The sequence below is a fragment of the Cricetulus griseus genome, chromosome 3 (assembly GCF_003668045.3).
Source record: "Cricetulus griseus strain 17A/GY chromosome 3, alternate assembly CriGri-PICRH-1.0, whole genome shotgun sequence".
Classification (NCBI taxonomy): domain Eukaryota; kingdom Metazoa; phylum Chordata; class Mammalia; order Rodentia; family Cricetidae; genus Cricetulus; species Cricetulus griseus.
In genome coordinates this window covers 160,182,970-160,209,989 of record NC_048596.1, presented here as the reverse complement: position 1 = coordinate 160,209,989, position 27,020 = coordinate 160,182,970, and the positions used below count along the sequence as shown (strand labels likewise).

At 50.4% G+C, this 27,020-nt stretch overlaps 1 protein-coding gene and 1 long non-coding RNA gene across 2 annotated transcripts; one reads left to right on the top strand and one right to left on the bottom strand.

The window, feature by feature from the left end:
* Positions 1 to 769: 769 nt before the first annotated feature.
* On the bottom strand, positions 770 to 25,403 carry Zswim4 (zinc finger SWIM-type containing 4). The gene is made up of 14 exons (XM_027406211.2): positions 25,209 to 25,403; positions 23,363 to 23,564; positions 20,503 to 20,859; positions 18,971 to 19,119; positions 18,744 to 18,894; positions 17,503 to 17,670; positions 16,566 to 16,919; positions 14,486 to 14,623; positions 14,081 to 14,335; positions 13,589 to 13,724; positions 10,632 to 10,786; positions 7,895 to 8,058; positions 4,018 to 4,099; positions 770 to 2,615 (listed from the first exon to the last, which is right to left on the bottom strand). The coding sequence occupies exons 1-14, from the start codon at positions 25,344 to 25,346 to the stop codon at positions 1,756 to 1,758; spliced, it is 3,309 nt and encodes a 1,102-aa protein (XP_027262012.1). The 5' UTR covers positions 25,347 to 25,403; the 3' UTR covers positions 770 to 1,755.
* LOC118238587 lies at positions 24,532 to 27,020 on the top strand. The gene is made up of 2 exons (XR_004769244.1): positions 24,532 to 24,812; positions 25,484 to 27,020. It is a non-coding gene; the product is annotated as an uncharacterized LOC118238587 (long non-coding RNA).

Here is a 27,020-nt window from a genome sequence, read left to right as displayed (position 1 = left end):
AGCGCCCCATAGCGGCCAGCTCCCCTCGACCATGACTGAGTGTGTTAATGGATAAAGGATACAAAGAACCCGAGAATGAGAAAACCAAGGCAACGTCCCCTGGATGAATCCATCTGAGAACTGGGAGGCTCATCCACAGCCCACATGTGCAATGGGCTCGCCACGGCGGGCCCAGGAGTTCCCTTCAGTTCCAGGCGTCCCCAGCTGCACTCGGTACCTGGCACGACCTCCCGAACTCGTTGTCTCGAGCCAGGCGCCCTCTGGTGGTCATTTCTTGTGGTGTACGTGCAGCGCAATCCTGGCAGTCAGGCTGTGTGCCCTTTGCTAGAGGCATTATAAAAGCCCGACTTTCAGGGAGTCTGTGACATGCAGCAGAGCTGCCAGCAAGAAACTGCTCTTTTTTTTTTTTTTTTTTTTTTTTTTTTTTCAGACAGGGTTACTCTGTGGCTTTGGAGGCTATCCTGGCACTCGCTCTTGTAGACCAGGGTGGTCTTGTAGACCAAGGTGGTCTCGAACTCACAGAGATCCACCTGCTTCTGCCTCCCAAGTGCTGGGATTAAAGGCGTGTGCCACCAACGCCTGGCAAGACTGTTCTTTGTGTCACCAAGATGCTACTGGAGGAAGCCAGCAGCCCCTCCTATCCCACTCTTGAAGCTGTGCCCAAAAACCAAAATGGAAATTGTTTTGGTTAATCGAACAGGCCCTGGGTGGGGGTGGGGAGCGGGTTGGGGGCAACACAACTTAATCTCAAAGTTAAAAAGAACTTGTGTTCATTCTTTTTTTTTTTTTTTTTTTTTTAAAAAGGAATACAGTATGGGATTCAATAAATAGGAAAAAAAGTTACAAAATGATGCCAACTTTTTCCTTAATATACAGGAGAGAAGACAGGTTCATCTGGGGTGGAGGCTGTCCCTTTTCTTCCTCCCTGGGCCAAGGCCTGGGATAAAGGGACGCCTCTGTCAGCAGCTGGGACTTGAGAGAGGCAGAAATGGCTAAACTAAAGGAAGTGAGGAAACAGAAATGGCTGTGTAGAGCCAAAGGAAGACAGGGTGGGGGCCCTGGCTGTCTGCCTGTGCCTCCCACAACAGGTTGGAGGCAGCCTGGTTCCTGAGTTGTGTATCCAGTTACTAGTGGTGGGGTCCCGGGCAGCAGAGAGCTGTTCCCAGCCTACCCTGTGACCTTGGTGCCCAAAACAAGACAGGTCCTGGCTGGACAGCGTGTTTGGGGGTGAGGTATGTGGCAGAGGCTCAAGGCCTCTTGATATCCTTCAGTGGGGGTGAGGCATTGATTTGTGCTGGCAGCTTGGGCTGGGAGTTCAGGACAGTGGGACAGGACCCCTGAGCTGGAGGAGAGGGGAAGAAACACAGTGGGATTTAACTACCCTGATGTGAAGTCCCCAGGCACCCAGGTGGGCTCTGGAGGATCTGCTATACTGAATTTAAGAACTAATTTCTGGAAAGTTCTGCCTCTAGCCCTTGTCCTAGAAGCTCTAGCTAACCGTGTGAGTCTGGGAGAGCCAGAACTTGTCTCTTGCTTGTGGGGTGCCCAGGCACACACCCCCTGCAGGCCTCTAGTTAGCAGTATGGCTTCAGATCCTCAGATCTCCCATTTGTCTGCATACTCCTAGGCACACGCTTAGAATGGCGTCACCTCCTGCCTCCCACATTCCGTGACTTGATCCTCAAGTAACCACGGACCTCCTGCTTCAGGAAGGCAGGCCAGGGGATACCCATGCTCCCAGCTAGTTGCTGTCCCTCAGCCAAACCGCTCCCGAACCAAGAGCATCAGCTTCTTCTTCCCCTTGTAGGTCTGTTTAAGGTTCTCTAAGAACTGTGCGAACTGGAGGTGCCCATCTGGTGCCAGAAGGAAGGTCTCTCGCGCTTTGCCCAGGAACTCAATGAAGTCACCGTAGTGACGCGGGCTGATGTGGGTAAGTCGTGAGTGACTGGTGGTGATGTAGGCGGCTACTGCAGCATCCAGGAGCTGGCAAAGTGGTGCCCTGTCAGTCCCAAGTGGCTTGGTAGCCCTGCGGGCACCCAGTGGGCCCAGACCTGGTGCTGAGAGTGTCCAGCGGCGTAGGATGTCTGAGAGCATAGGTGCGCAGTGGATGCTGCGGATGATGAGAGGGACAATGGCTGACAACTCGTGCCGCCCCAATGAGTGGCTGAGTGAGCAGGCCCATAGCACGTCATTAACCGCAGGGTGGCTGTCTTGGTTGAAGGCAATGCTGAGTTGCGCTAAGGCTAGTGTGGCCAGCTTGTAGGCCCGCAAAGGTAGGCCTCGATGCTCCATGTATCGTGCCACTGTGAACAGATGGGCATGGCCAAGGCCACCAGCTGCAGCATCCAGCACAATCTGGTAGGCTGCCTCGAAGGCTGCATGATTCTTTTCACACAGGGTCAGGGCTGGCAAGGCGCAGTTCTGGGGGTCCTTCATGGCGCACTGCAGTGCCAAGGTGCGGGCACCGGCCCAGAGCTCCTCTCGCCCAGCTGTGTCTAGCTGCAGTCGCAGCAAAGTGGCATGTGTGGTGCCTGTCACTGCCACAATAGTGACCGCCTCCACTGGGGTGAACAACGAGTACCAGTTCTTCATGATGCTCATCAGCGCTGGTGGGCCTGGGAGTGGAGAGAGGGAATGGAGCAGGGTGTGTGTATGTGTGTGCTCGGTGCGTGCAAGACTGCCATTTCCCTCCCCACCCTGCAACCACTACCTCCGTATCCTCCCAGCTTCACCATGCAAAAGCTTCTTTTTGGGGGGTGTCTCACTATGCAGCCCCAATTGGCCTCAAACTCAAATATCTACCTACCTACCAGTGCCTCTCAAGAGCTGGGATAACAGGTGTGAGCCATCGTGCTTAACTGTTCTCATGGGGCTGGAGAGATGCTTAGTGGTTAAGAGCACTGGCTGCCCTTCCAGAGGACCTTTGTTTGATTCCTAGCAACCTAATGATAGCTCACAACCATCAGTGACTCCAAGGAATCCTCTGGCCTCCACAGATACCAGGTACAGATGTGGCACACAGATACATATGCAGGCAAAACACTCATACACATAAAAGTTAGTTAATTAAAACAATCAAGGCTCTTAGTCTCTTGGCCCAGGCCATCTCTCTTGGTTTGTGGCTCCTTCCCTGTTCTCCCTCCCTGTCTCTCCTCTCATGATTTGGTTTAGTCTGTCAACCTGGACTCTTCCCTTTGCCAGCTTTTTCCCTTATCTATAACTACAATAAAAACTACCCCCCCCATAAAAACCAAAAACCAAAAACAAGGTCTCATAGTCCAGGCTTACCTCAAACTTGCTATGTAGCTAAGGATCAACTGTGGTGCGCCTGCCTCTGTCTCTCGCGTGCTGGGATTAGACATGTGCCGCCATGTCCAGAGGATACGGCCGAGCGCATGCTAGGCCTGCACTCCATCAAATGAGCTACAACCCTTTCCTACTGGCTCTGGAGAGATGCAGTAAGGAACCTTGTTCCTGCCAAGTGATTACCCTACTGCTGAGTCTTGACATGGGGTCTCATTATGAGCCCAGGCTGGCTTATAATATGGGTATTCCTGACTTAACCTCCTCAGTGCTCCAGGTGAACCACCATGTCTGGATAGAAAATTTTCCCTTTTTCAGAGGACCAGGAGTGGCTGGGCTGGGTGGAAACCATTGGGGTGGCTAGGATCTGAGGCCTCCTCCCTACTCCTAACCACTTCAGCCTAGCCAGCTACCAGACGGTGCTCCTCCATCTATCCCACCTGATGATCCCCCTCCACCCCCCAGGATGGCCCACAGCTGGCAACAGGCAAGGGCCTGCTTTTGTTTTTATCTGTTTGCTTTGAGGTAGAATTTTACTATGATGGCTTAGCTGTCCTGGAATACCCTATGTAGCCCAGGCTGGCCTCAAATTCATAGATTTGCCTGCCTCTACCTCCCGAGTACTGGGGTTAAAGGGCTGCACCAGCATGCCAGGAAGGGCCAGTTTTTCTGGAGCCTGTCTGGTTTCCTCAGTTGTCTTTCCAAGTTACTTACCAATCTCTGTGGCACAGCTAACCAGCCAGCGAACCATCTCTCTGCGCCGCCAAGTCATTGTGTTCAGTGTCATCCGCATCACCTGCAGGGAAAGAGGAGGGTGGGTCCTCAGAGTCCAGCCGCGGCTGATGGCTTAGGTCCAAGAAGGCTGGAGGCAGAGCGAATGCGGCTGACATGGGTGAAAGCCCTCATCTCTCTGGTCTCAGTTTCTGGCTCTATAAAATAGGGATAAAGGGCTAGAGAGATGGCTCGGTGGTTAAAAGCACCAACTGCTCTTATAGAGGACCTGGGTTTAATTCCCAGCACCCACATGGCAGTTTACAACTGTCTGTAACTTCAGTTCCAGGGGATCTGATCTGGCACTCTCACACAGACATATATGCAGGCAAAACACCAATGCACATAAAATAAAAATAAGTTTTAAAAAAGACAAAAATATAGAGGGGCTAGGAGAAGTGCTCAGTGGTTAAGAGCACTTGCTGTTCTTGCTGTTCTTGCAAAGGGTGGGAGTTTGGTTCCTAGCACCCATAGCAGGTGGCTCACAATCATCTTTGACTCCAGCTCTAGGGGATCTGAAGGCACCCACATACATATGCACATAGCAACACACAGCAGTCCTTGTGCACATGTATAAACACATACTCACACATAACTAAAAATAAAATCCTTAAAAAAAAAAAATGAACCTGGCATGGCAGCATACTTTAGTCATAGCAATCAGGAGGCAGAGGCACGTGGATCTCTGAGTTCAAACCCAGCCTGGTCTACAGAGAGAGTTCCAGGAAAGCCAGGGCTACAGAGAAACCCTGTCTCAAAAAACCAAAAGGGAAAAACAAAACAACAGCAACAACAACAAAAAACTGGTGCAAAGGCTCAGTTAGTATAGTATTTGCCATACCAGCATGAGAACCTGAGTTTGATCCCCAGTATCCATGTAAAACAAAGATGAGGGACTAGAGAGATGACTCAGTGGTTCAAATGCTTACTGCTCTTCCAGAGGATTCAAGTTCAGATCCTAGCACACAAGTCCCAACTCCAGCTCCAAGGGATGCCCTTTTTTCTGGCCTTTATGGGCACCTGCATGTACATGTGTGTACTAACACACATATGTGCATAAATAAGAATAAATTTCAGGGGCTGGAGAGATGGCTCAGAAGTTAAGAACACTGGCTGCTCTTCCAGAGATCTTGAATTCAATTTCCAGCAACTACGTGGTGGCTCACAACCACCTGTAATGAGATCTGGTGCCCTCTTCTGGCCTGCAGGCAGAATGCTGTATACGTAATAAATCTTTAAAAGGGGGGATCTACTGTATGGTGGTGCTATGAAAATCAACAAAGATGACATGGCTGAAGCTATCTGCAGTAATACTGACCACCACTGCTTACAATGAGCCTACTAGTCCCCCTTTCTGAGAAGTTCCATACCTCAAATCAGAAGATTCTTCCCTGCAGCCCCAAAGCACCCACCCTCTGTGGGTCCCACCCTAAAGAAACACCTTACATGTCTGCCTGCCCTGAGTCCCCAGTTTGGAACCCATGTCTGTAAGCTTCCACAGTGGCGTCTTCTCTCCAGTTGGCAGTCTTCCCCTCACTAATCCCTAGAGCTAGTAGGGCCTTGGAAAGACAAGTCCCACTGTATAAACTGTCCTAAGTTGCTTCTTCAGTTGTGTGTGCAAGCCTCATGTTCACAGTGCACACACATATGGAGGTTGAGAGCAGCCCTGGGCGCTGCTTTGCAGGAGTTGGTTGTTGTCTTTAAAAATTGTTGTTTTTGGCTGGCTGGTGGGTGGTGGTGCATGCCTTTGGGAGGCAGAGGCAGGTGGATCTGAGTTTGAGACCAGCCTGGTCTACAGAGTGCTGGGATTAAAGATGTAGGCCACTATACCTAGATTATATAAGACTTTTATGCAAGTGTTTTGTTGTTTGTTTTTTGAGACAGTGTTTCTCTGTGTACCTCTGTCCTGGAACTCACTTCTGTAGACCAGGCTGGCCTGGAACTCACAGAGATCTCTCTGTCTCTGTCTCCCAAGTATTGGGATCAAAGGGTATGCTACCACATCCAGCTGATTTTTAAAAATTATTTTCTTAACCTTTGTTCTGGGAACATAATTTTCCACACAAGCACTTTACTGACTGAGCCATCTTGAAAACACTTGTAAGTTCTTTTGTTTGTCTAGTTGTTTTTGAGATTGGGTCTGTGGTCTGACTCTGTGAACTCAGACCTTCCTGCTCTGTCTCTTCAGTGCTAGCATGGCAGGTGTGTGTCACCACTTGAAGTTGTTTTTCACATATTTAGTTCCTGAAACTGTCTGAGGCCCTGTACCCAGTCCTCATACTTGTCTGGCCCTTCAGTTTTTACATACCCAGATATCCATGTCCTTTACTGGTTCCTTACCTATGGGCCGCATGTAGGCTGGCCTAGATTCTGCCATGGCAGGGCAGTGATATTCAGCCACAGGCCTTGCTTACAGGGTGAAGCTCTGGGGATGCCCCTTTCCTAAGCTACAAACCCAGCTAGCATTACTCTATGCTTCACTCCCAAGGGTGTTTCTTATTCTTTCTTTTTTGTTTGTTTTTTCGAGACAGGGTTTCTTTGTGGCTTTGGAGGCTGTCCTGGAACTTGCTCTTGTAGACCAGGCTGGTCTTGAACTCACAGAGATCCACCTTGCCTCTGCCCCCCCCCCCCAGTGCAGGGATTAAAGATGTGTGCCACCACCACCCGGCGCCAAAGGTGTTTCTTGTTGGTTGACTGCCCCATTCATGGTCCTTAATGTGTATGGGTGTTTTGCCTCCATCTATATCTGTTTACCACATTTGTGTAGTGACAGCAGAGGCCAGAAAAGGACATCAGATCCTCTGATACTGGAGTTATAGCCTTTGTAAGCAGCCATGTGGATGCTGGAAATTGAACATGAGTCCTTTGGAAAAACAATCAGTTAACTGTTGAGACACTAAGAAGCATCCTCAGGCTTCTCTTTCTTTCTTTTCTGATTAAAAAAAAAAAAAATTTAGGGCTGGAGGGATGGCTCAGCGGTTAAGAGCACTGACTGTTCTTCCAGAGGTCCTGAGTTCAATTCCCAGAAACCACATGGTGGCTCACAACCACCTTGAATGAGATCTGGTGCCCTCTACTGGCATGCAGGCAGGAGACTGTATACAAAATAAATAAATAAAATCTTTAAAAAAAATTATGCCGGGAGGTGGTGGTGCATGCCTTTAGTCCCAGCACTCAGGAGGCAGAGGCAAGGTGGATCTCTGTGAGTTCAAGACCAGCCTGGTCTACAAGAGCTAGTTCCAGGACACCCTCCAAAGCCACAGAGAAACCCTGTCTCGAAAAACCAAAAAAAAAAAAATTATACTGGGATAGAATATAGGACCTAGTATAACCTACTTCAGCCCTGTGGAGCCACACCCTGGCACCTGGTCTGTGTTTGTTAATGTTTTTATTGGTTTTTCATGGGTTTATTTTTGAGACAGGGTCTCAATTAATACCTCCATGGCTCCAACTCTGTATGTAGCCAAGGATGATTCTGTCTACACCTCCTGAAAGCTGGAATTACAGGTGTGCACCAACACCTGGCTCATGTGGTGCTGAGGCTGAAACCCAGGGCTTTTCTGCCCCTCTCCTGGCCTATCTGCTATCTTGCAGACCTTGCTCTGCCCAGCCCAGCAGGATCCTCTCCATCTTTAATCACAGTTCTGGAGATGGGTTCCTATTCATAAGTTTCAAACCTAGAGTGATCTCCCATCTCAATTTTGGTCTATAGTTCTGCCCTCAGAGGTGTGACTCCTATGTCAGCCTTTGTCCCAGGGGTAGGGTTCCCACTCATCTATCCCAGATCACAGCACCCTCCTGCTGGTATTAGCTGAAGTACCTGCAGGCCAAGCTCCAGTGCGATGCCCAGCAGCATGGTGTCAGGTGGTGCGTTGGCTGGTGTGGCTGTCTTGCAGGCATCCTGTGCCAACTTGAAGAGCAGGGCTGGGGAGTGGATGTTTTGCTGGACGGAGCCCAGGACTGCATGCAGCCACTTGGTATCACCTGGGTGGAAGGAATAACAGAGACCACAGCTGGAACACCAGCATAAGTGGAGCTGAACGACCTGTCACACCAATCCTCAACAGGCAGCCCCAAGAGACTGCACAATGTTAGCTGCTTTCTGTTTTGTAGGGCTAGGGCAGACCTTGTGTGTATTAACCACGGGCTCTACTCAAGAGCTCTATCCACAGCCCGATGCTGCCTTTACCAAAAGGCTCACCATTGTTCTTGAGTCTCTACTCCCATCACTCTCCCAGGGTCTCACGAGTCTGTTTTCATTAGTGTAACTTTGCAGTGTTGGGGATGGAACCCAGGCATCACACATGCTGTTACCACCCTACCACTGAGACACACCCCCAGTCTCTGATCTTCTCTTGTTCCTCAGATGCACAGCTGTAGCCCAGCCTCAGGGATTCTGTACTGGTTATACCCATCCACCTCAAATGTTCTTTCTTGAAAGACAGTGTGGATTAAACTGTGGCCCCTTCTCCTTCCACATTCCTGTGCTGGAAAGCCCTGATGGGATGGGCAGCCGCATGAGAGGAGGCCAGAAGAGTGGGGCCCTGTGAGGGGCTGAAACAAGGAAGGAACTTTTTTGTGTCCTTTCCTCTCCCACCACCTCCACTAAGGAAGGACCGTATATGTAAGCAAAGAAGTGCACCCTTGCTGCCAACCAACCCTTCTGACACCTTAAGCTTCAACTCTGGCCTCCTCATCTATGAGAATTGCACTCAAGCTGCCTAGCTCATGTTACTGTGTGATTGCACCCCAAGCACAGCTCTGCCCTCATGTTTAAGTATCCAGCAGGTTGAGCTGGGAGTGTGGCTCAGTGGCCTAGCTTATACAATACAAGGTCTGGATCCCACCTCAAGCACCACAGGAAAAAGACAAGACTGTCTGCTTTAGTGTCCTATATGACACTGGTTCTTTCTTTGTGTATGGTGATATCTTTGTTTATTGTCTGCCAGTTTTGTGTGTGGACATGGGTGTATGTATATATGTGGAGGCTAGAGGTCAAGCTTGAGTGTCATTCCTCAGGCACTGTCCACCTTTTAAAAAATATATTATTATTATTATTATTATTATTATTATTATTATTATTATTATTATTGTGTGTGTGGGTATTTTGTCTGGTGCCTGCAGAGACCAGAAGAATGTTAGGTCCCCTGGAACTGGAGCTATAGATGGTTGTAAGTCAATACATAGTTGGTGGGAATTGAACCTAGGTCCTCTGAAGAAGCAGAAAGTGCTCTTAAACACTGAGCCACCTCTCCAGCTTTCTTCCGCAACATTTTTTTGAGACAGGGTTTCTCACTGGCATAGAGCTCACAATTAGGGCAAGGCTGGCCAGATGGTAGACCCTGGGGATTCTCTGTCTGCACTTTCTGAGTACTGGGTTGACAAGTGTATGCCATCACACTTAGCCTTTTTTTTTTTTTTTATTTTACTTTAGAGACATGTTCTTAGCACATAGCTTGGGCCAGTCTGGAACTTACTGTGTAGACTAGGATGGCTTCAAACTCACTGAACTATACCTGCTTCTGCATCTACCTCCCAAGTGCAAGGATTAAAGGCAGGTCTTCTTAGCCTTATGCCCATCTTTACATGGGCTCTGAGGACTGAACTTAGGTGCTCCCTCATGCTTGTGTGGCATATGCTTTACCAAATGAACCATCATCTCCAAAGCTCATTTGTTTGTTTTTTTGTGGTGCTGGGAAAGAAAGCCCAGGGCTTCACACATGATAAGCAAGGTCTCTACAACTGAGCTCCAAGGCCTGGCTAGTTGATTATACATCATCATAGAGCACAGGACTTGGGATAGTTTTGTTGCTTGCCACCCCCAGCACAGGACAAAGGTTCTGCTTGTTTCTTTTTTGTTTTGTTTTTTTTTTTTTTTCCTGTTTTTTTGAGACAGGGTTTCTCTGTGTAGCTTTGGATCCTGTCCTGGCACTCGCTCTACAGACCAGGCTGGCCTCGAACTCACAGAGATCCACCTGCCGAGTGCTGGGATTAAAGGCGTGCGCCACCACTGCCCAGATCTGCTTGTTTCTTACAGAGGCTGTTTGAGCAGTAGTGGGAAAAGTAGTTGGTAAAAGAAGCAGAGCAGGTGTGGTAGAACATGAGGCTAAGGGTGGAAGATTGTAATTCAAGGCCACTGTGGGCTACAAAGTGCATTCCAGGCCAGCTTGGGAATCATTGTGAGACTACATCTTAAAACAAAAATTGGCTGGGGAGATGGCTCAGAGGTTAAGAGCACTGGCTGCTCTTACAGAGGACCAGAGTGTGATTCCTAGTCATGTATAGTACACACATGGCAACTCACAACTGTCTGTAACTCCAGTTCCAAGAACTCTGATATCCTCCATGGGCATAGTGCACACACAGTGCACAGACATATATTCAGGTAAACATTCATACACATAAAAAAAGTGAATCTAAAAAGAAAGACAGAAAATTAAAACCAAAAACAACAAAGAAATGGAGGATAGGAGTGGGTAGGAAAGGTTAGAGGGAGGAGAACAAGAGGAAGTCAGGGGAAGAACAGGACACCAGAAGATGGCTGTCACTGCCCTCACCCTTGGCAGCAGTCAGCATGGTGGAGGCCAGTTCGCACTGGCGGGTCTCCAAGTGGCCGAGGATGAACCAACGGGGGAACCGGTTGCTCATGATGGAGTCCAGTGGGTTAGGGTGAGCTTCTCCGGCTGGGAATGTTGTCTCAAGCACAGGTAGCCTGGGGCAGGGGAGAAGCAAGCACAGGGTGAGCTGGGGCTACCACTTCTACCTTCTGTCCCTGCCTAGAATCTCTCAGTGAAGTGCTGGGGGAAGCGGGGAGAGGGAAGGGGGGAGTTAGTTGGTAGGGTCTGCTAAAGACCCTGGGTTCCATCCCCAACACTATCAAAAAATGCCTAGGATTTTAATGGCTACTATCATACAGAGAAGACATACATGCTAGCAAGGATGGGGAGAAAGGGGGACTTGCTAAGGTGCTGGGGTCTGGGCTCAGTATTAGAGCAGTCACCTAGTAAGCACAAGGCTCAGCATTTGGTCCTCTGCTCTAAGAACAAAACAAAAGAACACAGAAGCTTATCCACTGTTGCCATGTCAATTAGTACAACCATCACAGAAAGCAGAAGTTCCTTGGGAAACTAAAAACAGAACTATCGTATAACCCAGCAATCTCACTGCTGGGCATACGTGTACAGTAAATCAGTTTGTCAAAGAGACGGCTGCTTGCAGTGCACTGCACCACAGTTTGCAACAGTCACAATGTGATAGTCAACACATGTGAACATGATGAACGGCTACAGAAAATGTTAACACCTGCACACAAAGGAATATTATTCAGCCATAAAAAAGGCTGCAATACCATCACTTGCAGCCAGGTTTGGAACAGGATGGTATTACCCTCACACAGACATACATACAGGCAAGACACCAATACACAAAATAAAAATAAATTAATTTAAAAAAACCAAAGTACTTAAAAAAAAAGTCTTAGGCCAGTCTTGGCAACACAGAAAGACCCCACCCCCAGAGAGAGAGAGAGAGAGAGAGAGAGAGAGAGAGAGAGAGAGAGAGAGAGAGAGAAAGAAAGAAAAATAACAACAAACAAACAACAGGTGATATTCTAGAAGGGACAAATAGTAATTGTATTAGAGCTTATGGTGGGGGTTAGGAAAAGTTGGATCATAGGTAACAACATACATATATGTCTTTGTTATCTATTCTACTCTAATTATCCACACATCCCCACCAGCACCCTTCTCTCTCTCTCACCATGTGTCAACTATCTAGATTTTGAGATTCAGTCTTGTTATTTAGCCCAAGCTAGTTTGGGACTTGAGATCCCAACTCAAGACTTAATGTGCTGGGATTACAGGCCAGTACATTACATCTTGCTATTAAGAAAATGCATTTATGGGGACTGGAGAGATGGCTCAGAGGTTAAGAGCACTGATTGCTCTTCCAGAGGTCCTGAGTTCAATTCCCAGCAACAACACGGTGGCTCACAGCCATCTATAATGAGATCTGGTGCCCTCTTCTGGTGTGCAGGCATATATGGGGGCAGATTGTTGTATATATAATAAATCTTTTTAAAAAAAAGAAAGAAAATGCATTTATGATGGGTGTGGTGCACACCTTTAATCCCATCACTCAAGAGGCAGAGGCAGGTGGATCTCTGTGAATTTGAGGCCAGCCTGGTCTACAGAGTGAGCTTCAGGACAGCCAGGCCTACACAGAGAAACTCTGTCTCAAAAACAAAATCATTCAAACAAAAAAATACATTTAGCCGAGAGTGGTAGTACATGCATATAATCCCAGGGGGAGGGAGAAGAATCACAAGTGCAAGCTCTGCCTTGGCTACACAGAGTTTGAGGCCAGACTAGGCTACATGACTGCTTCAAAACAGCTCGACCAGAAATTGTTTAGATGTTCTGGGAATCCATCAGTTTGTGACAGGGAGGAGCTGTGTGTATGCAGACACACACTCATGCATCATCCCCTCCTCTCGCTGGCTCCAACCACAGTCCCACTGGGAGATCAGAAGGTACATTTCCTTTGTATGAGCTATCACAGAAGGGGAAGCGACAACATTACTCCTGCAGATTCTCTGGGAGCCAGTGTGTCCACAGGGAGCCAACAGAGGCTCCTCCAGGCAGCCCAGGCCACTGCCTAGAACACCCCTCCCACACAGCCCTTCTGCTCCCTCCACTGTCTTCAGCATTTTTCTGCCATGTTCCCTTGAAACCCTGCATGTGAAACTGCAGCTTTCTGTCCAAGTTCTCCCTCTTCCTGTTCTCTTCTCCCATCTCCTGGAGCTCCATCTGCATAAGGCAGAATGCACTGACTGAGTCCTTGCCAGCACCTCAGCCCCACCTGTTTTACTTGTACTGATTTAACCACTGTTTTGTCTACAGTTAGGGCACACACATTTGTTGAATAACACACACACACACACACACACACACACACACACACACACACACACATATTTGGTTTTTTGATACAGGGGTTCCCTGTGGCTTTGGAGGCTGTCCTAGAAGTAGCTCTTGTAGACCAGGCTGGTCTTGAAATCACAGAGATCCGCCTGCCTCTGCCTCCCGAGTGCTGGGACTAAAGGCGTGAGCCACCACCTCCTGGCAACTATATATATTTTAAACATGAATAGAAATATTAACTGCAGGAAAAAACCACACATGTCACATGTGCCATCCTGGGCACTGACCTCAACCTTAGAACACCCAGGCCAGCAGGGTACTGTTGAGTCATGCCCCCAGTGCAGGGAACCATCTACCCAAGTCTCCACTGAGCCTCAGGTAGGCTGAGATAAATCGTTCTAAAAACAGCCTGCACTTTGAGCACGCTTGTGGTCTGTAGCTGTGAATCAATCATTCTCAAGTTCACCATATTATACATTTCCATTTAACAGAAAAACACTCTGTTGCATTGGCCATGGGCCTCATTAACCAGACTGTGAGATCCAGCTTGGAGGTGGGGCTCTGAGCTCCTCACTTCCTCTTCTGCCTCTTACCTCATGGCTCGGAGCGCCAGGCGAAAGGCCAGATCTGGGTCGTGCGGCAGCAGAGCAGCAAACAAGTATCGGGCACAGGTGTGCATGGGTACGCTCTCCCGGAAAATCACTTCTCCGAAGCCACTGAAAGGGCCTCCTACAGGGACAGGGTGACTTCAGTCTCCACTATCCCTGCGCTCCAGATACATTTAGAGGAACAGAAGAAAAACGGGGTCCCTAGGCAACACCGCATTGTTAAGAATGAGGCTATATAGGATGATGAGGCAAGCCAGTCCAGCCTCAGCAATAAAGGGAGATTTAGCAAGGAGCCAATAGGGTCAGGCCATGGGCGGAGCTGGAATATGGGGCGGGGTTTACAATGTGGGTGGGTTGACAGGTCATAGCATCAGCGACTAGGGTTATTCTTTGGACCATGGAGTAGACAAAGGCCAGGAGGCAGGACCTCACACTTGGTCCTATAGGACTATGAAGGCTGTCTGAGAGGGGACTCACCTTCCAGCAGCAGCCCAGCCTGCTTGCGTAGCACTTGCACCAACCGCTCGTCCAGTTCCACCTCTTCCAGCAGGGCCAGCAGTTGCTCTTCGTTGCGCACCACTTTGTCCTGGGCATACAGGCCCTCTGGCAGGGCCCGCTGCTGCCCTAGCCCCAGCAGTGCTACTTCCAGTGCCAGTGCCAGGTAGGACTCTCCAGGGCTCCCTGGCACTGGTACGTGCTGGTAGGGCACCTTCCGCTTCTCTGTGGTCAAGTCTGGGGAGACACATCCAAGGGTGCTCAGGTCTAGAAACCCCTCATCCCTTGGGCCCAGGCTTGGTGACAAAAGTGGAGAGAAGTTTAGGGACAGTATCTGGCTAACAGAGTAGGTGCTGGTCCTCCTGCAGGGGTCCTCAGGGTGGGTACCTGGGTAAAGAGAGTGAGGTTCCTCCTCCAGTCGACAGGCCTCCAGCAGTGCCCTGCAGAGGCAGCCAATGGGATCCAGGGGATGGCCCACCCAGCCTTCAGTGCTTGTCAGGCAGGTAGCACCTTTCTGGAGCAGTTCTGCAGGTGGGAAGAGGTGGGCTCTATGCGGCCACCCGCCCAACTCAGGTGTTCTCTCCCACCCCTACCAGTCTCCCAGTGTCAGCTGCCAGGCTGTGTGCCGCCCCATCTTCCTGAAACATGCAAAGTAGTGCTAGCTTCCTAGTCCTAACCCTCTCCCCATCTCTGCAGTCAAGTTCAAACTGCTTTGAGGCCCCTCAAGGGGCAATGTGGAAGTTCTCCCATGAGAGACACGTGGAAGCGAGCTGTAAGGTCACTCATCCACTGACCTCCCCTGATCTTGGAACAATGAACCTGTGCTGCTCCCCAAGTCACCTGGAGATTAGCTCTGACTCTTCCATTCCAGAGCCCATTCCTCCCTTACACTCTTGGATTTTATCAATCAGTGGCTTCCTTGTGTTCCGATTTTGTCACAGCTCCTTTCAGTGTGCTTGTGTCTGTGTGTGTGTAGGAAATGCGTGTGCACATGTGTGTGCATGCTGCATTAATATACTGAGAATAAAGCTCTGGGCTGGGAATCTTCTTCAGTCACTTCTGTCTTTGGCAACAGAAGCTCTTTGGTGAACCTTCAGACCTGGAGCTTGCCTTCTCAGCTAGAGAGAGCACCCTTGGCTGCCAGCAAGACCCTACCATTTGCCTGTCTTCAACTCCCAGACCCAGGTGATAGCAACATGCTCAGCTTTTATGTGGGTAGCAGCGTATAAAACTCAGACCCTCAGATTCTTATGCTTGCACAGCCAGCACTTTACCTATTGAGCCATTGCTTTTTTATTTTTTTGAAACAGGTTCTCACATGGTCTAGGTGGGTCTTGACCTCTGACCTTGAAGTTAGGACTTTCTTGTTTCCACTTCCTGAGTGCTATGGTTAGAGGCCTGGGCCACCACACCTGACTCATAAAGTGCTAAGGTATAAAATATAGGTAAGGCAAATACTCTATCAAATGAGCCATAGCCCTTTTGTTGTGTTTCAAATGTTTGTTATATTTGAAACACAACTATTTGTTGCCATGTTTAAAAGTGAGCAAATTTCCCCAGCGTTGGTGGTACACGCCTTTAATCCGAGCACTTGGGAGGCAGAGGCAGATGGATCTCTGTGAGTTGGAGGCCAGCCTGGTCTACAGAGCGCGAGTGCCAGGACAGGCTCCAAAACTACACAGTGAAACCCTGTCTTGAAAAGGAAAAAGAAAAAAAAAGTGAGCAAATTCTACATCAAATAGTTCAGTCTTCTGGCTTCTCTCTTGGTACTCTACAAGTATATCCTCGAGGGTCATGTAGTAGAAATCTGTCTACTGCAGGATCTGGAAGCTTCTACATTTCCCAGCCTCCCTTTGCATGAAAAGTGGATGAACAATGGGAATGCCATCATTATTCTGTGGCAGCTGCCCTGTGAATAGGGTGGCCAAGGCAAGGTGCAAGATGAGGTTCTGATGTCTTCTTGGGAACTGGCCCAAGAACTGTACATACCCATAAGCAGTTTGACCCAATTCTTACTCTTCTCTGGTCTTTTTCTTTTGTTGCTAGGATTGAGATCCAAGGCCTCAGGCATTAGTAAGAGGCTTGTACCATGTAACTGCACTTCACCAATTGAATTCTTCCACCACCACACAGTGCTTCAGTTTCAACCAACAGTGCTTTTTTTTTTTGGGGGGGGGGCTTTCGAGACAGGCTTTCTCTGTGTAGCTTTGGAGCCTATCCTGGTATTCGCTCTGGAGACCAGGCTGGCCTCTAACTCACAGAGATCCGCCTGCCTCTGCCTCCTGAGGGCTGGGATTAAAGGCGTGCACCACCAATGCCCAGCCCCAAACAGTGCTTTTTATGAGAAAATCCTTTCTATGATACTGAGAGTGGGAGCTGGGGTGATACTCAGACCCTCTTTGCTGTCTCTCGTGGGGCTGGTGTGTATCTTGGACACTTGGGCCCTGGAGCCTGTGCCCTTACTCACCTTTTTTCTGCTGCTTGTAGTTCTCAAGTTGGTGTCGCCGCTGCAGCCGCAGAGCATTGACTATGGCACATGCTAGCCGCAGAGCCTTGTGGGGATAACCATGGGCACGCAAAGTATCCACCCGTGCACACGCAGTAGGGAAAGGTTCACCCAGCCAGATGGGGTGGCCCTGAGGGTCAAAGGTTGGCTTGTCACCTCCCATATTGCCAGTGAGACTTGGGCCACAGGAATCACTGGCCAGGATCCTCTGCAAGTGGCTGTCATTCCAGTGCAAATCCCCAGCCTGCAGTGCTCGGCTGAACACTGTACGGCGGGGACTGGCAGCTGTCAATGCCTCCTCTTCATTCTCTGAGCCTGCAGGAGGGTACCCAATGTAGTCATGGTGGCTGCTGGCAGACAAATTGTAGCCAGCTTCTCCCATCAGGTGCCAACTCAGGGATATACCGTAGGCAGGTGATGGATGTGAATTCATGAAACAAATCTTCAAAGGGAAAGTGAAGGCTGGCATCTGTCACAGCACTGGCACACAGGTGAAGGATGTCTGCTTCCTCCCTGCTAGACATTCTTGTTCCTTCTCTCCTCAGTCTCTGCCTTTTTCTAATCTCTTCTGTTTTTCTTCCATCTCCCTTTTCACTTGCCTCACCCATACCCATATCACTGTGTCGTCCCCCCCTCCCCTGCAATTGGGTTCCTGTCCTTTCCTTATCCATTGTGTTACTTTTGCTAACTGGAAGCCCAGCAAGCACTGTGTCTCGCTATCCTTAAGGATGTCGTTACTTTTGCTCTTGGCACTTGCTTCCTTTGGCTGGAAGGACAACCAATGGGGCCTCCCTATCATCTCTCCTATCCTCTCTCTCCTGGGACACAGTACTGTAACAGGTTGAGCTGTAGTGAGCGATGATGCTTTTGCTGGAAACAGGTGGTAGGTCCCTCCTACCTGCTCTGGAGGTCAAAGCTGGCTGCAGGCCAGGGGTGTCGAGGGAGTAGTTGCCTTCTTCCAGTGGGCACACATCGAGCTTATCCCAGGTGCCAAGCAGCTGCAGCCAGCCCGACCGCTCATCTGGTTTGCAGTGGGGGCTCAGAATGACACAGACCCACAAAGCCCCTGAAGAGCAGAGAGAGGCTCAGCATCCACATCAACATCATTAACACAGCACAGGCTAATACACAACCACTGCAGTCTAGGACATGTCTTATCCTGAACTCACGTGAGCTGCAGCTCAGTGTCTCTTCACATTATGGTAGGGAAATAGAATAGGGCCAATGAGAGGGAGCAGTAGGGAAAAGTGCTTGTAACCAAGACTAATGACCTGAGTTCAGTCCCTTGGACCCTATATGGAAGGAGAAAGCTAACCCCACAAAGTTGTCCTTTGACCTCCACATGTACACTATGGTATGCTCACACATACATACACAATATAAATAAATGCATCATAAAGAGAGAGACAAAGAAGTCTTAGGTCACACTGAATTTAAGTCAGGGCTCAGCCCCGGTTTGGTGCCTTGTGAGTTTTAGTGCTGTTTCTTCCCCACTTTTCACATTGCTATAGTGGTGACCATGGAGCACCCCCTGCCCCCAGTACCTGGAAAGTGGAGGAAGAAAAACCAGGAACTCAGGGCCATCCCTGGTAACACTGTGAGATTGAGGTCAGCCTGGGTTATACTAAGACCCCTTACCAAAAACAAAATAAAACTGTACAGAAAGTATATGCATAGATTCTTTGTAGACTATGAAAGGTTTTATAAAGGTCTTCAACATCCTAGATGTTTGTGTCTTGGAGGATTTGGGACAAATCTTCTAAGGACAACAAGGAACAAAACTGTATAGCACTTAAACATCCATGCAAGCATATGTCCTCTCACCCATTCATGCATTTGTCTATCCATACTTGCTGGGGATGGAACTCAAGGTCTCATGCATGCTAGACAAGCCTGCTACCATCTGAGTTACAGCCCCAGCTCTAACCCAATAATATTAATCATGAGTCTTCCCCACTGAATATTAGCCCCAGGAGAGCCAGATTTTGTATTGTGTTCTCTCTGGGAGTTCCAGCACCCAGTATGGTGGCCAGCATATTGGAGGTGCTTAGCAGTGTTAAGTGGAGGGAAAATTTGGGGACACATGTTAATATAAGTGGGAGCAAGGGCATGGACCTCACCCCAGGGTCTAGGTCTTACCCAGCTCATCCCACAGCTGCCGGCACTTGTCTGTCATGCCAGCACCTTGTTGCCGCCACAGGGCCAGGCGAGGGTCCTGAAGGAACTGCTCAGTCATAAGGATTAGCATGCGTGCCCCATTAGAGTCCCTTGCCCGCAGCATCTCCCGCACCTGTGCAGAGAAGCAGGCGGTAAGAAAGGGAAAGGCACAACAGGGCCTCTGCCCTGCCCACCCCAAGCCTTGGCACCTTGCTGAACATGGAGCGCAGTTGCTGGCTGGCCCCATAGTGGCCACCATTGGATAGCAGCTGCTTCACTTGCTCCTGGATCTGCTCCTCATCTAGATGCCAGCAGTTGGCATCTTCTGTGCCTGCACCCGCCGTGGGATCTGGAGCACCTGCAGTAAACAGACAAGTATAGAGTGGAAGCAAGAGCATCAACCCTCCTCTGTTCATTCCTCCAAAATCAATACTCTGTCCCACCAGAAGCAACACCCACAAGTGCATCTGTCCAGCCATACCGACAATCTACCTCTTAACTCACCACCAGTCCATATGTTACTCCACTCACTCATTTATTCACTCATCTGTCCATCATTTCCATCTATCAATATAACTGTCCATGAATACATCTTTGCCAGGCAGTGGTAGCACACACCTTTAATCCCAGCACTCGGGAGGCAGAGGTAGGAGGATCTCCATGAGTTCGAGGCCAGCCTGGTCTCCAGAGTGAGTGCCAGGACAGCCTCCAAAGCTACACAGAGAAACCCTGTCTCGAAAAACCAAAACCAAAACCAAACAAAACCAAAAATAACAAAAAACAAAAACAAAAAAACTGTCCATTGGTTCATCCATCTGTCCACCCACTATCTGTCCCAAACACTACGAGCCCCTCCATTCACTTAGTCAGGTACTCAACTCAGTCCATTCATGTATGGAAACGCTGTATGTATCCATTTATTTACTCATCTTTACAAAACACCAGCCACTCATCCATTTCCTCATCCATCATCTCACCTAGAACACTGCGCATCCATATTGAGCCACTTTCTATCCATCTCTTCTCCTTTATTCCAGTTCCTCCACACCCACACCCTAGTTGGACAGTCCTGCCTCCAACCCACCTACAATGTGTGTCTAATCCCATGACCCCACCTGCCCACCCTCCTACTTGTCTTTTTTTGGATGGGTGGGGTTTAAGACAGGGTTTCTCTGGGGCTCTGGAGGCTGTCCTGGAACTAGCTCTTGTAGACCAGGCTGGCCTCAAACTCACAGAGATCCGCCTGCCTCAGCCTCTCGAGTGCTGGGACTAAAGGTATGTGTCACTATGCCTGGCTATGCACTGCCTTTCAGAGGCTCCCATCCAGCCCCTTTCTATCTGCTGCCCATCTTCCCGAACGATCAGCCCACTCACCAGCCACTGCACACAGGTGCCCATCTGCCCATCCCATGTGCTTTCATGGCATCAGGTCCCTGGTGGTGAATCATAACCCTGAGACCCACTCAGCACCCCATGACCCACTGTGGCTCCAATCACTAGTCATCTACCTGCTATCTTCCTACCACTATAGCCAAGCAAACCAGCAGCAGACCCTCCCCCAACACCTCAGTCTACCTCAGCCTCCCCAGTCCTGAGATGACAGACCTGTGCCCACCACACCTGCCTATTTCTAACTGTTCAGGTGCCCTAGGGTCAGACACCTCAAGATGTGCCTCTCTAGGTGTGTGACATCCCCACTCTGCCTGCCTCTGCATCACGGCCCCTCCTTCCCTCCACTCACCATGAACCAGGTTGATCTCAGAGCCCAGCAGGAGAATCTCATCAGCAAGGCGCTGGGCAGTGGGTAGCACCTCAGTGTGGTGTGCACTGATGAGATACTGTACAAACTTCTGAAGCTGGTCACGGTTCATTTGTGACAGAGTCTCCGAGATGGGTAGCCGCAGCTCTACCTGGTGTGCATGGCGGATACGGTACAGTGACAGGGCTACCACATGGGCACAGTAGAAGAGGTCTCGGTTGTCGCAGCCACAGCTCACAGATGTGATCTTGCAGCGGTCAAAGCTGATGGAGACGTGGTAGAGATGTTCTGGCTCTCCTGGGGCCCCTAATTCTCGGATGTTCCCACTAAGGTGGAACCCTAAGATAAAACACACACTGTGGAGACTTGATCACCCCAAGACCTGGATGCACAGCCCCGCTAAGAAAACCCAGTGCTAATAATTACTTAACCCATCCATGCCTCAGTTTCACCACATGTCCATAGTAGCAACAATGATCTCCTTATGCGGTTCTAATGAATGAATGAGTTACTTAGGATAAACATTTAGAATGGCTTGACATAAAGTTACATCTCAAACAAACCCCTATTTTTTCTTTGGGATGGGGGAATGCCTCAATTGTTCTTTGCCTTGTTTATCTTTTTGAAACAAGGTTTGTCTATGTATCTCTGTCTGTTCTGAACTGGCCATGTAGACTAGACTGGCCACAAACTCACAGAAATGTGCCTTCCTCTGCCTTCTGAGTACCAGGATTAAAGACATGCACAACTATGCATTGTTTTTGAGACAGGCTCTCTCCTTGAACACAAAGCTAGCCCCTTTGGCTAGGCCAGCCATGGAGATCCTCCTGTCTGTCTTCTTTGTGGTGGTGTTACAGGCATGCAAGACTGTGCCAGGCTCTTACACGGGCGCTGAGCACCCAAACTTGGGTCCTCATGTTTGAACAGCAGGCATCTGACCAAATGAGCCCTCTCCTATGTTCCTTTGTCCTTATTCTAATGATCACTAAATATTATTACCAATGTAGACACAATGTTTGAAATGCTTTGGGTTGAAAGTCTTTGGGTTGCTATGGTTACAAGCCAGCTTTAGAAGCTCTGAACTTCCTGAGAAGATGCCAAAGGCCTGTGGCACTTGAGGGCAATGGGATGATGGAGCAAGTCCTGGGCAGTCCTGAGTGTCTGTCAGGCTCATCCGACTGGTTGGGCAGCCTGATGCAACCTGTGTCATGCAAGGCATGGCTTCCTCATACCAGGGATAGCCATGGGGCCTGTGGTTAGCTTATGCCCAGGCAATGGGGTACTGAGGCTGCCAGGCAGGCTCACCACGGCTGAGCCATGACCAGCTATCATGGGAAGTCAAGAATAAAAGTCTTACTCATCACTACTGGTCATCTTCTAAACTTGCGATAGGGTCTAAGTCTTTTCCCTCACCTTCCTTCCTGTCTCCCCAAACCCTGTCTTCTCTACTCCTTTTCTTTCCTTCTACTACAGAACCATTGGGCCATTGCCGGAAATCTGAGCCCACCCCTCATGGTCTCAGCCTTGTTTATTTTGTTCTTCAGTTGGTGGTTTTTTTTTTTTTTCCTTTCTAACTTGTCATTTTCTCCATCAACACATAATAGTTGTACACATTCGTGGTATACAATGTGGTAACTCAATAGGGTATATAACACATGATGATCAGATCAGGGGTAACTGGCTTTTCCTGCTCCTTGAATAGTGATTATTTCTCTGTGTTTAGAAGCTTCCAACTTCTTCCTTTCAGTCTTTATAAAATACACAATAAATTTTTGTCAACTATAGTCACTCTGCAGTCTACACATGGCTGCAAACCTTTGATCACAATCTCCCTAGGACATGGCTGCCTAAGCCTCAAACTCTCTGTCCCAGAATTTGTGTGACCAGCTTCTACCTGGGTGTAGCTGCTGAGGCCTGTGATCATCCTGTCTGGTGTTGAGACAGGGTCTCACTATGAAGCCTTAGCTGGCCTTAGGCATATGCCACCACACTGGAACTGTCCTGGTTTGAAGCAGTTTCACTGTCTCATCAGGTTGGTCATGACCTTGAGACCTTCTGCTCCCAGCCTCCTGAGTCCTGGGGTTACAAGTGTGTGCCACCATATCCAGCCTTAGCATCATTTGTCCCTTGGTCTTTTACCCCATGCATCACAGATGCCATGTCTGAGGTGTGGAGCTGCCTCCTGCTGTGGTTATCCCTCTACCCTCCCTGGGGCCCTGCTTCCTCCTTGCTCCCCACCTCTTTTATTCCTCAACTCAAATGTCTGAGGTATACCCTTCACCTTCAGCTCATAATCCTGTCTCAGCCCAGAGTGAGGCCCAAGTTCCGAATCCTCACAATGTCTCAATCCCTCTAGCAGGTCCCCCTCCAAGATCAAGATCAACTCTTCCCTTACCTGGGCCTCCTGCCAATGCCTGGTCCTTCTTTACCCCCACTTTCTAATTCACCTTCCTCTCCTCCAGTCTCCCAAAATCCTGATCTCTGAGTAGCTTTAGTACTCAGCCCCCACCCACCACACAAACACACTCACTCACACACACACACACACACACACACACACACACACACACACAGAGAGAGAGAGAGAGAGAGAGAGAGAGAGAGAGAGAGAGAGAGAGAGAGAAACAGGCTCTTACTATGGAGCTCAGGCTGACCTCTCCATCATCTGCCTCTGCCTCCCCAGTGCTGTGCCTAGAGAATGCCACAGCGTCTCACCCAACCACAGCTGGGCCTCAGAGAAGGTGGCTTGGGAGCGCCCCCCCCCCACCGCCCTGGTCCACCCTCCCTGCCCCTGCCTGCCCTGACCTCTCTGCCTCCTTGCAGGGCAGGGGTGCTCACTCACCCACTTGCAGCACTCGATCCACAGCTCCGCTCTGCAGCAGGTGCAGCCCACGGGTGAATGGCACCCGCGTGTCCTGCTCGCCTTCTGGGGGCTGGTAGCCTAATGATGAGTACATACAGATCTCCCGCTCACTTCGTGGAAAAGACCAGAACACAATACGCTTCTGAACCGGCTCCGGCACCCGGGAAAACCGCTCCTCCACCTGTGGGAAGAGCTGGAGGGTTAGGAATCTGGGATAGGACCCTGGCTGTGCTGTTTACAAGCCACCTGCTCTCTCTAAGTCTCTGTTTTCCCACGTGTAAAGCAAGAATGTGAGAACCAACTGTCCTATGGTGATGCGGAAGATAAAATATACACCAGTGAGCCCAGCATGGTGGTGCACCTTCAAGTCCCAACGACTTGGGAGGCTGCATGAGAGCCAAGTAGTTCATGGCCAGCTTGGGTAACACAGTGAAACTCCCAGCAACAAAATAGCTTTCAGTACAATAGTATTTACTTACAATAGTGCCTGGCTCATAGCATTCGAAGTTTATAACCAATTTCCCAGGGGTCTGGGGTAAAACCCGGTATTGTGGGGACAAGAAGTTAGATACGAGTGTAAGAATAATAAGGACGTAAGGTCCTAGCTTTCCCTCTATTCAGGCCCTTATGGAGGTGGCTTCTTATCCTCACAAGGCACAAGATGCTGAACCCACAGCATTGGGTCAGTGTCATTACCTCAGAACCTGAGGCTCAGAGATGGGGCAAACTCATCTCTTCAGGATCTTTAAGCCAAGGAGCTCCAACTCCCAAGACCACCAGCTCCACCCTAGGTTTTCTTTCCCTGCCCCTTCCCCGAGAAAAGCTCCTCGGAGGGAAGAGCTGTTCTGTCATCCCCTGTGGGCTCTAAGGAATAGAACCAGCTGTTTCAGGCTGTGCTCCAATCTGAGCTGGCTAGTCACTGGCTGGGTGACCTTGGGCAAGTTTCTCAACCTCTCTGTGCCCCAGTTTCCTCAAAGTAAGAGCAAACTCCCAAGGGTTCCAGAACCTTTCCAGAGTTCTGTCAGCACCTGCCAATCCGGGGCACAGCTGTGGGCACCTCAAGATGGTTTTAGGGTTATTCTGAGCATGCCACCGAGAGTGAACAGCACAGAAGCCTACCCGGGTTTTCAGGAGAAGGGGGAGTCTGTGTCTGGGCTCCTGACAGTTGGCAGATGACTAAGGAGGGATTTCCCGGTCATGAATCAGCCTGTTCAATCCACAGTCAGCTGAAACCCACCCATCCTAACGCAGAAAGAGTTTCGGAGCACAGAACACCCTCAAAGTCAGACTAGGAAGACGCCTGTTTGGGACTGACTGCCAGGAGCCCCTGCACCTTCCCATCTCCTTGGGGACACTCCAAGACAGGGAAGAGGGATTTGCGGGGTTGCACCCACAAGTCACAGAGTAAGGGTTCCAGGCTCCTGCCCAGGTACCCCAATCTGGCTGCAGAATGGCTGGAGGGAGGGGGAAGGAGGAGGAGGGAGGAGGAGGGGCACAGAGCCCTTCCCTCAGTGACCCTGCCTCTTGTCCCACAGTCGGGGGATGTGGAGAGGACAGGTGGGCTCTGGAGGCTGGCGCACGGGGATACAGGGGCGTCTGGTGGAGGCCCTGAAGAGGCTGGGGTCCTCTCCCTGAAGGGTGGGACAGGGAAACGGAAGGCAGGAATGGAGCAGTGTGGGTCTCTGGGCAGGTGTCCCTCTCAGGGAGGGAAGCGGGGGGGACGGGTGAGTGCGGGCGGAGAGGCGCGGGGCGCGGGGGACGGGACCGGGGAGGGGTGCTGGGGAGGGGGGCGCGGTGTGAGGCCTGGGGCAGGCCGGGGCCTCACCTGCTCGAAGGCCCAACTCTCGGCCACCCGCTTGGCGCTGAGGTCCAGCAGCGGCTCGGGGCGGCCGCGACGGGCCCCGGTCCCAGGCTCGTCCCCCGCGGGGCAGCCCCGGCTGCGCTTAGCCGCCGGGGGCTCCATCCGGCCGAGCCGGCCGGGCGACGCGGCCCCTTTAAGACTCTTCACAACAATGAAGCCGTCTCCGCGGCCGCTGCCTCCTCAGCCTGAGCCCCGCCCCCGCCGCCCTACCTCTCCCTCACCATTGGCTGCTTTTGCAGACCCGCCTCCCAGAAGCCACTGTTCATTCGGTACCAGGCACGTCAGTCTTTCCAGTGCCACCCAATGAAAGGTCGCAGGGAGAGGAGCTGTCTATCACGGAGCGGTGTAAGCCAATCAAAGCGCGGGGTTCTCCCGGCTCGGCCTTGTGAGGAGTTTCGGGGCGGCCCCAAGTTCATTCACAACATTCCTCCCCCGCCCCCATGGGCCGGCCTAGGAGCCCGGAGGCTGGGGCTGCGCCTACACACGGCTTTGTTTACGGAGGGTCGCTTCCGGGCGCCGAGCTGAGGAGCCGGGGCAGACTCTCTGTGGGCTGTGTGACCCTGGAAATTCGCGCGCCGTCTCTGGGCTACCGTTACAGTGTGGGTGCTTTAGAGGCCGGCCGGCCCGGCACAGCCTTCCTAGCAGCGCTTGTGGGCTCTTCCCCAAGACTTCCTCTTGAACTGCGAGCTAAGACACACTCTCTACAGACGTGAACTGAAATTGCCTACTGCGACCATTTTGACCCACGAGAACCGCAGTTTCGTTAATTTCATGCATGTCAAATCCCCCACCTCGAATCGTTTTGTTTATTTATGACTGAGCTTAGCTTATCCATAGCCCGGAAGCCAGCCACCGTCGTGGGCACCCTTCCGCATGCCCATCCCCATGACATAAACGAACACCGCGTTTGCTACCCCGCGGCCTCTCCAGTATCATTTATTCATCCTGGCCGGGGTGACCCTCCACCCCTTCTCACTACACCTCTAGCTCCCCCACACCCTCTCTCAGCAAGGTCTCATTATGTAACCAAGGTTAGTATCTTGATTGGAGATCCTCCTGCCTCATCCTCAAGAACGCTGGGATGCCAGGTTGTGCCAGGTAAAGAGGTGGTTGAACGTCTCTCCCTGGGCTCTGAGCTCCATTGAGCAATACGCCCTTCAGGGACGAGTCAGCACTGCGTACAGTAGACACTCCATCTAGGACTTGTTGACCCAGCCAGTTTATGCTGATTCCATTTAGTTGGCATGTTGCTCAAAACGGAAAACGCAAGCTGGTCCCCAGAAGCCGGCCTGGAACCCCTTTTCTCCTCCAGGCCTCACAACTGCAGGATCTGGCACTGGTCCACTGTTTCCCCTGGACCTGTTATGACAACTAACAGCTGCTAGTGACCTGTGCACCCTTCAAACAGGCCTGGTTCAAGCGGAGCCATGCTGTACAGGTAAAGAACAGACTGGAGGAACTGGAAAGATGGCTCAGGGGTTAAGAGCACTGGCTGATCTTCCAGAGACTTGGGTTCGATTTGTATAACCAACAGCAGCTCACACTGCCCTGATTTCAGCTCGATGGGACCCTAGCTTTCCTTTCTTTTTTTCTTATCCGCCCCCCCCCCCAGGGTTTCCCTGTGTAACCCTAGCTGTCTTGGAACTCACTCTGGAGACCAGGCTGGCCTTGAATTTACAGAGATCCGCCTGCCTCTGCCTCCTGAGTGCTGGGATTCACCTCTTCACCCAGTTTGTCCTAGCTTTCTATTTCCTTGATAAAGACCATGACCAAACA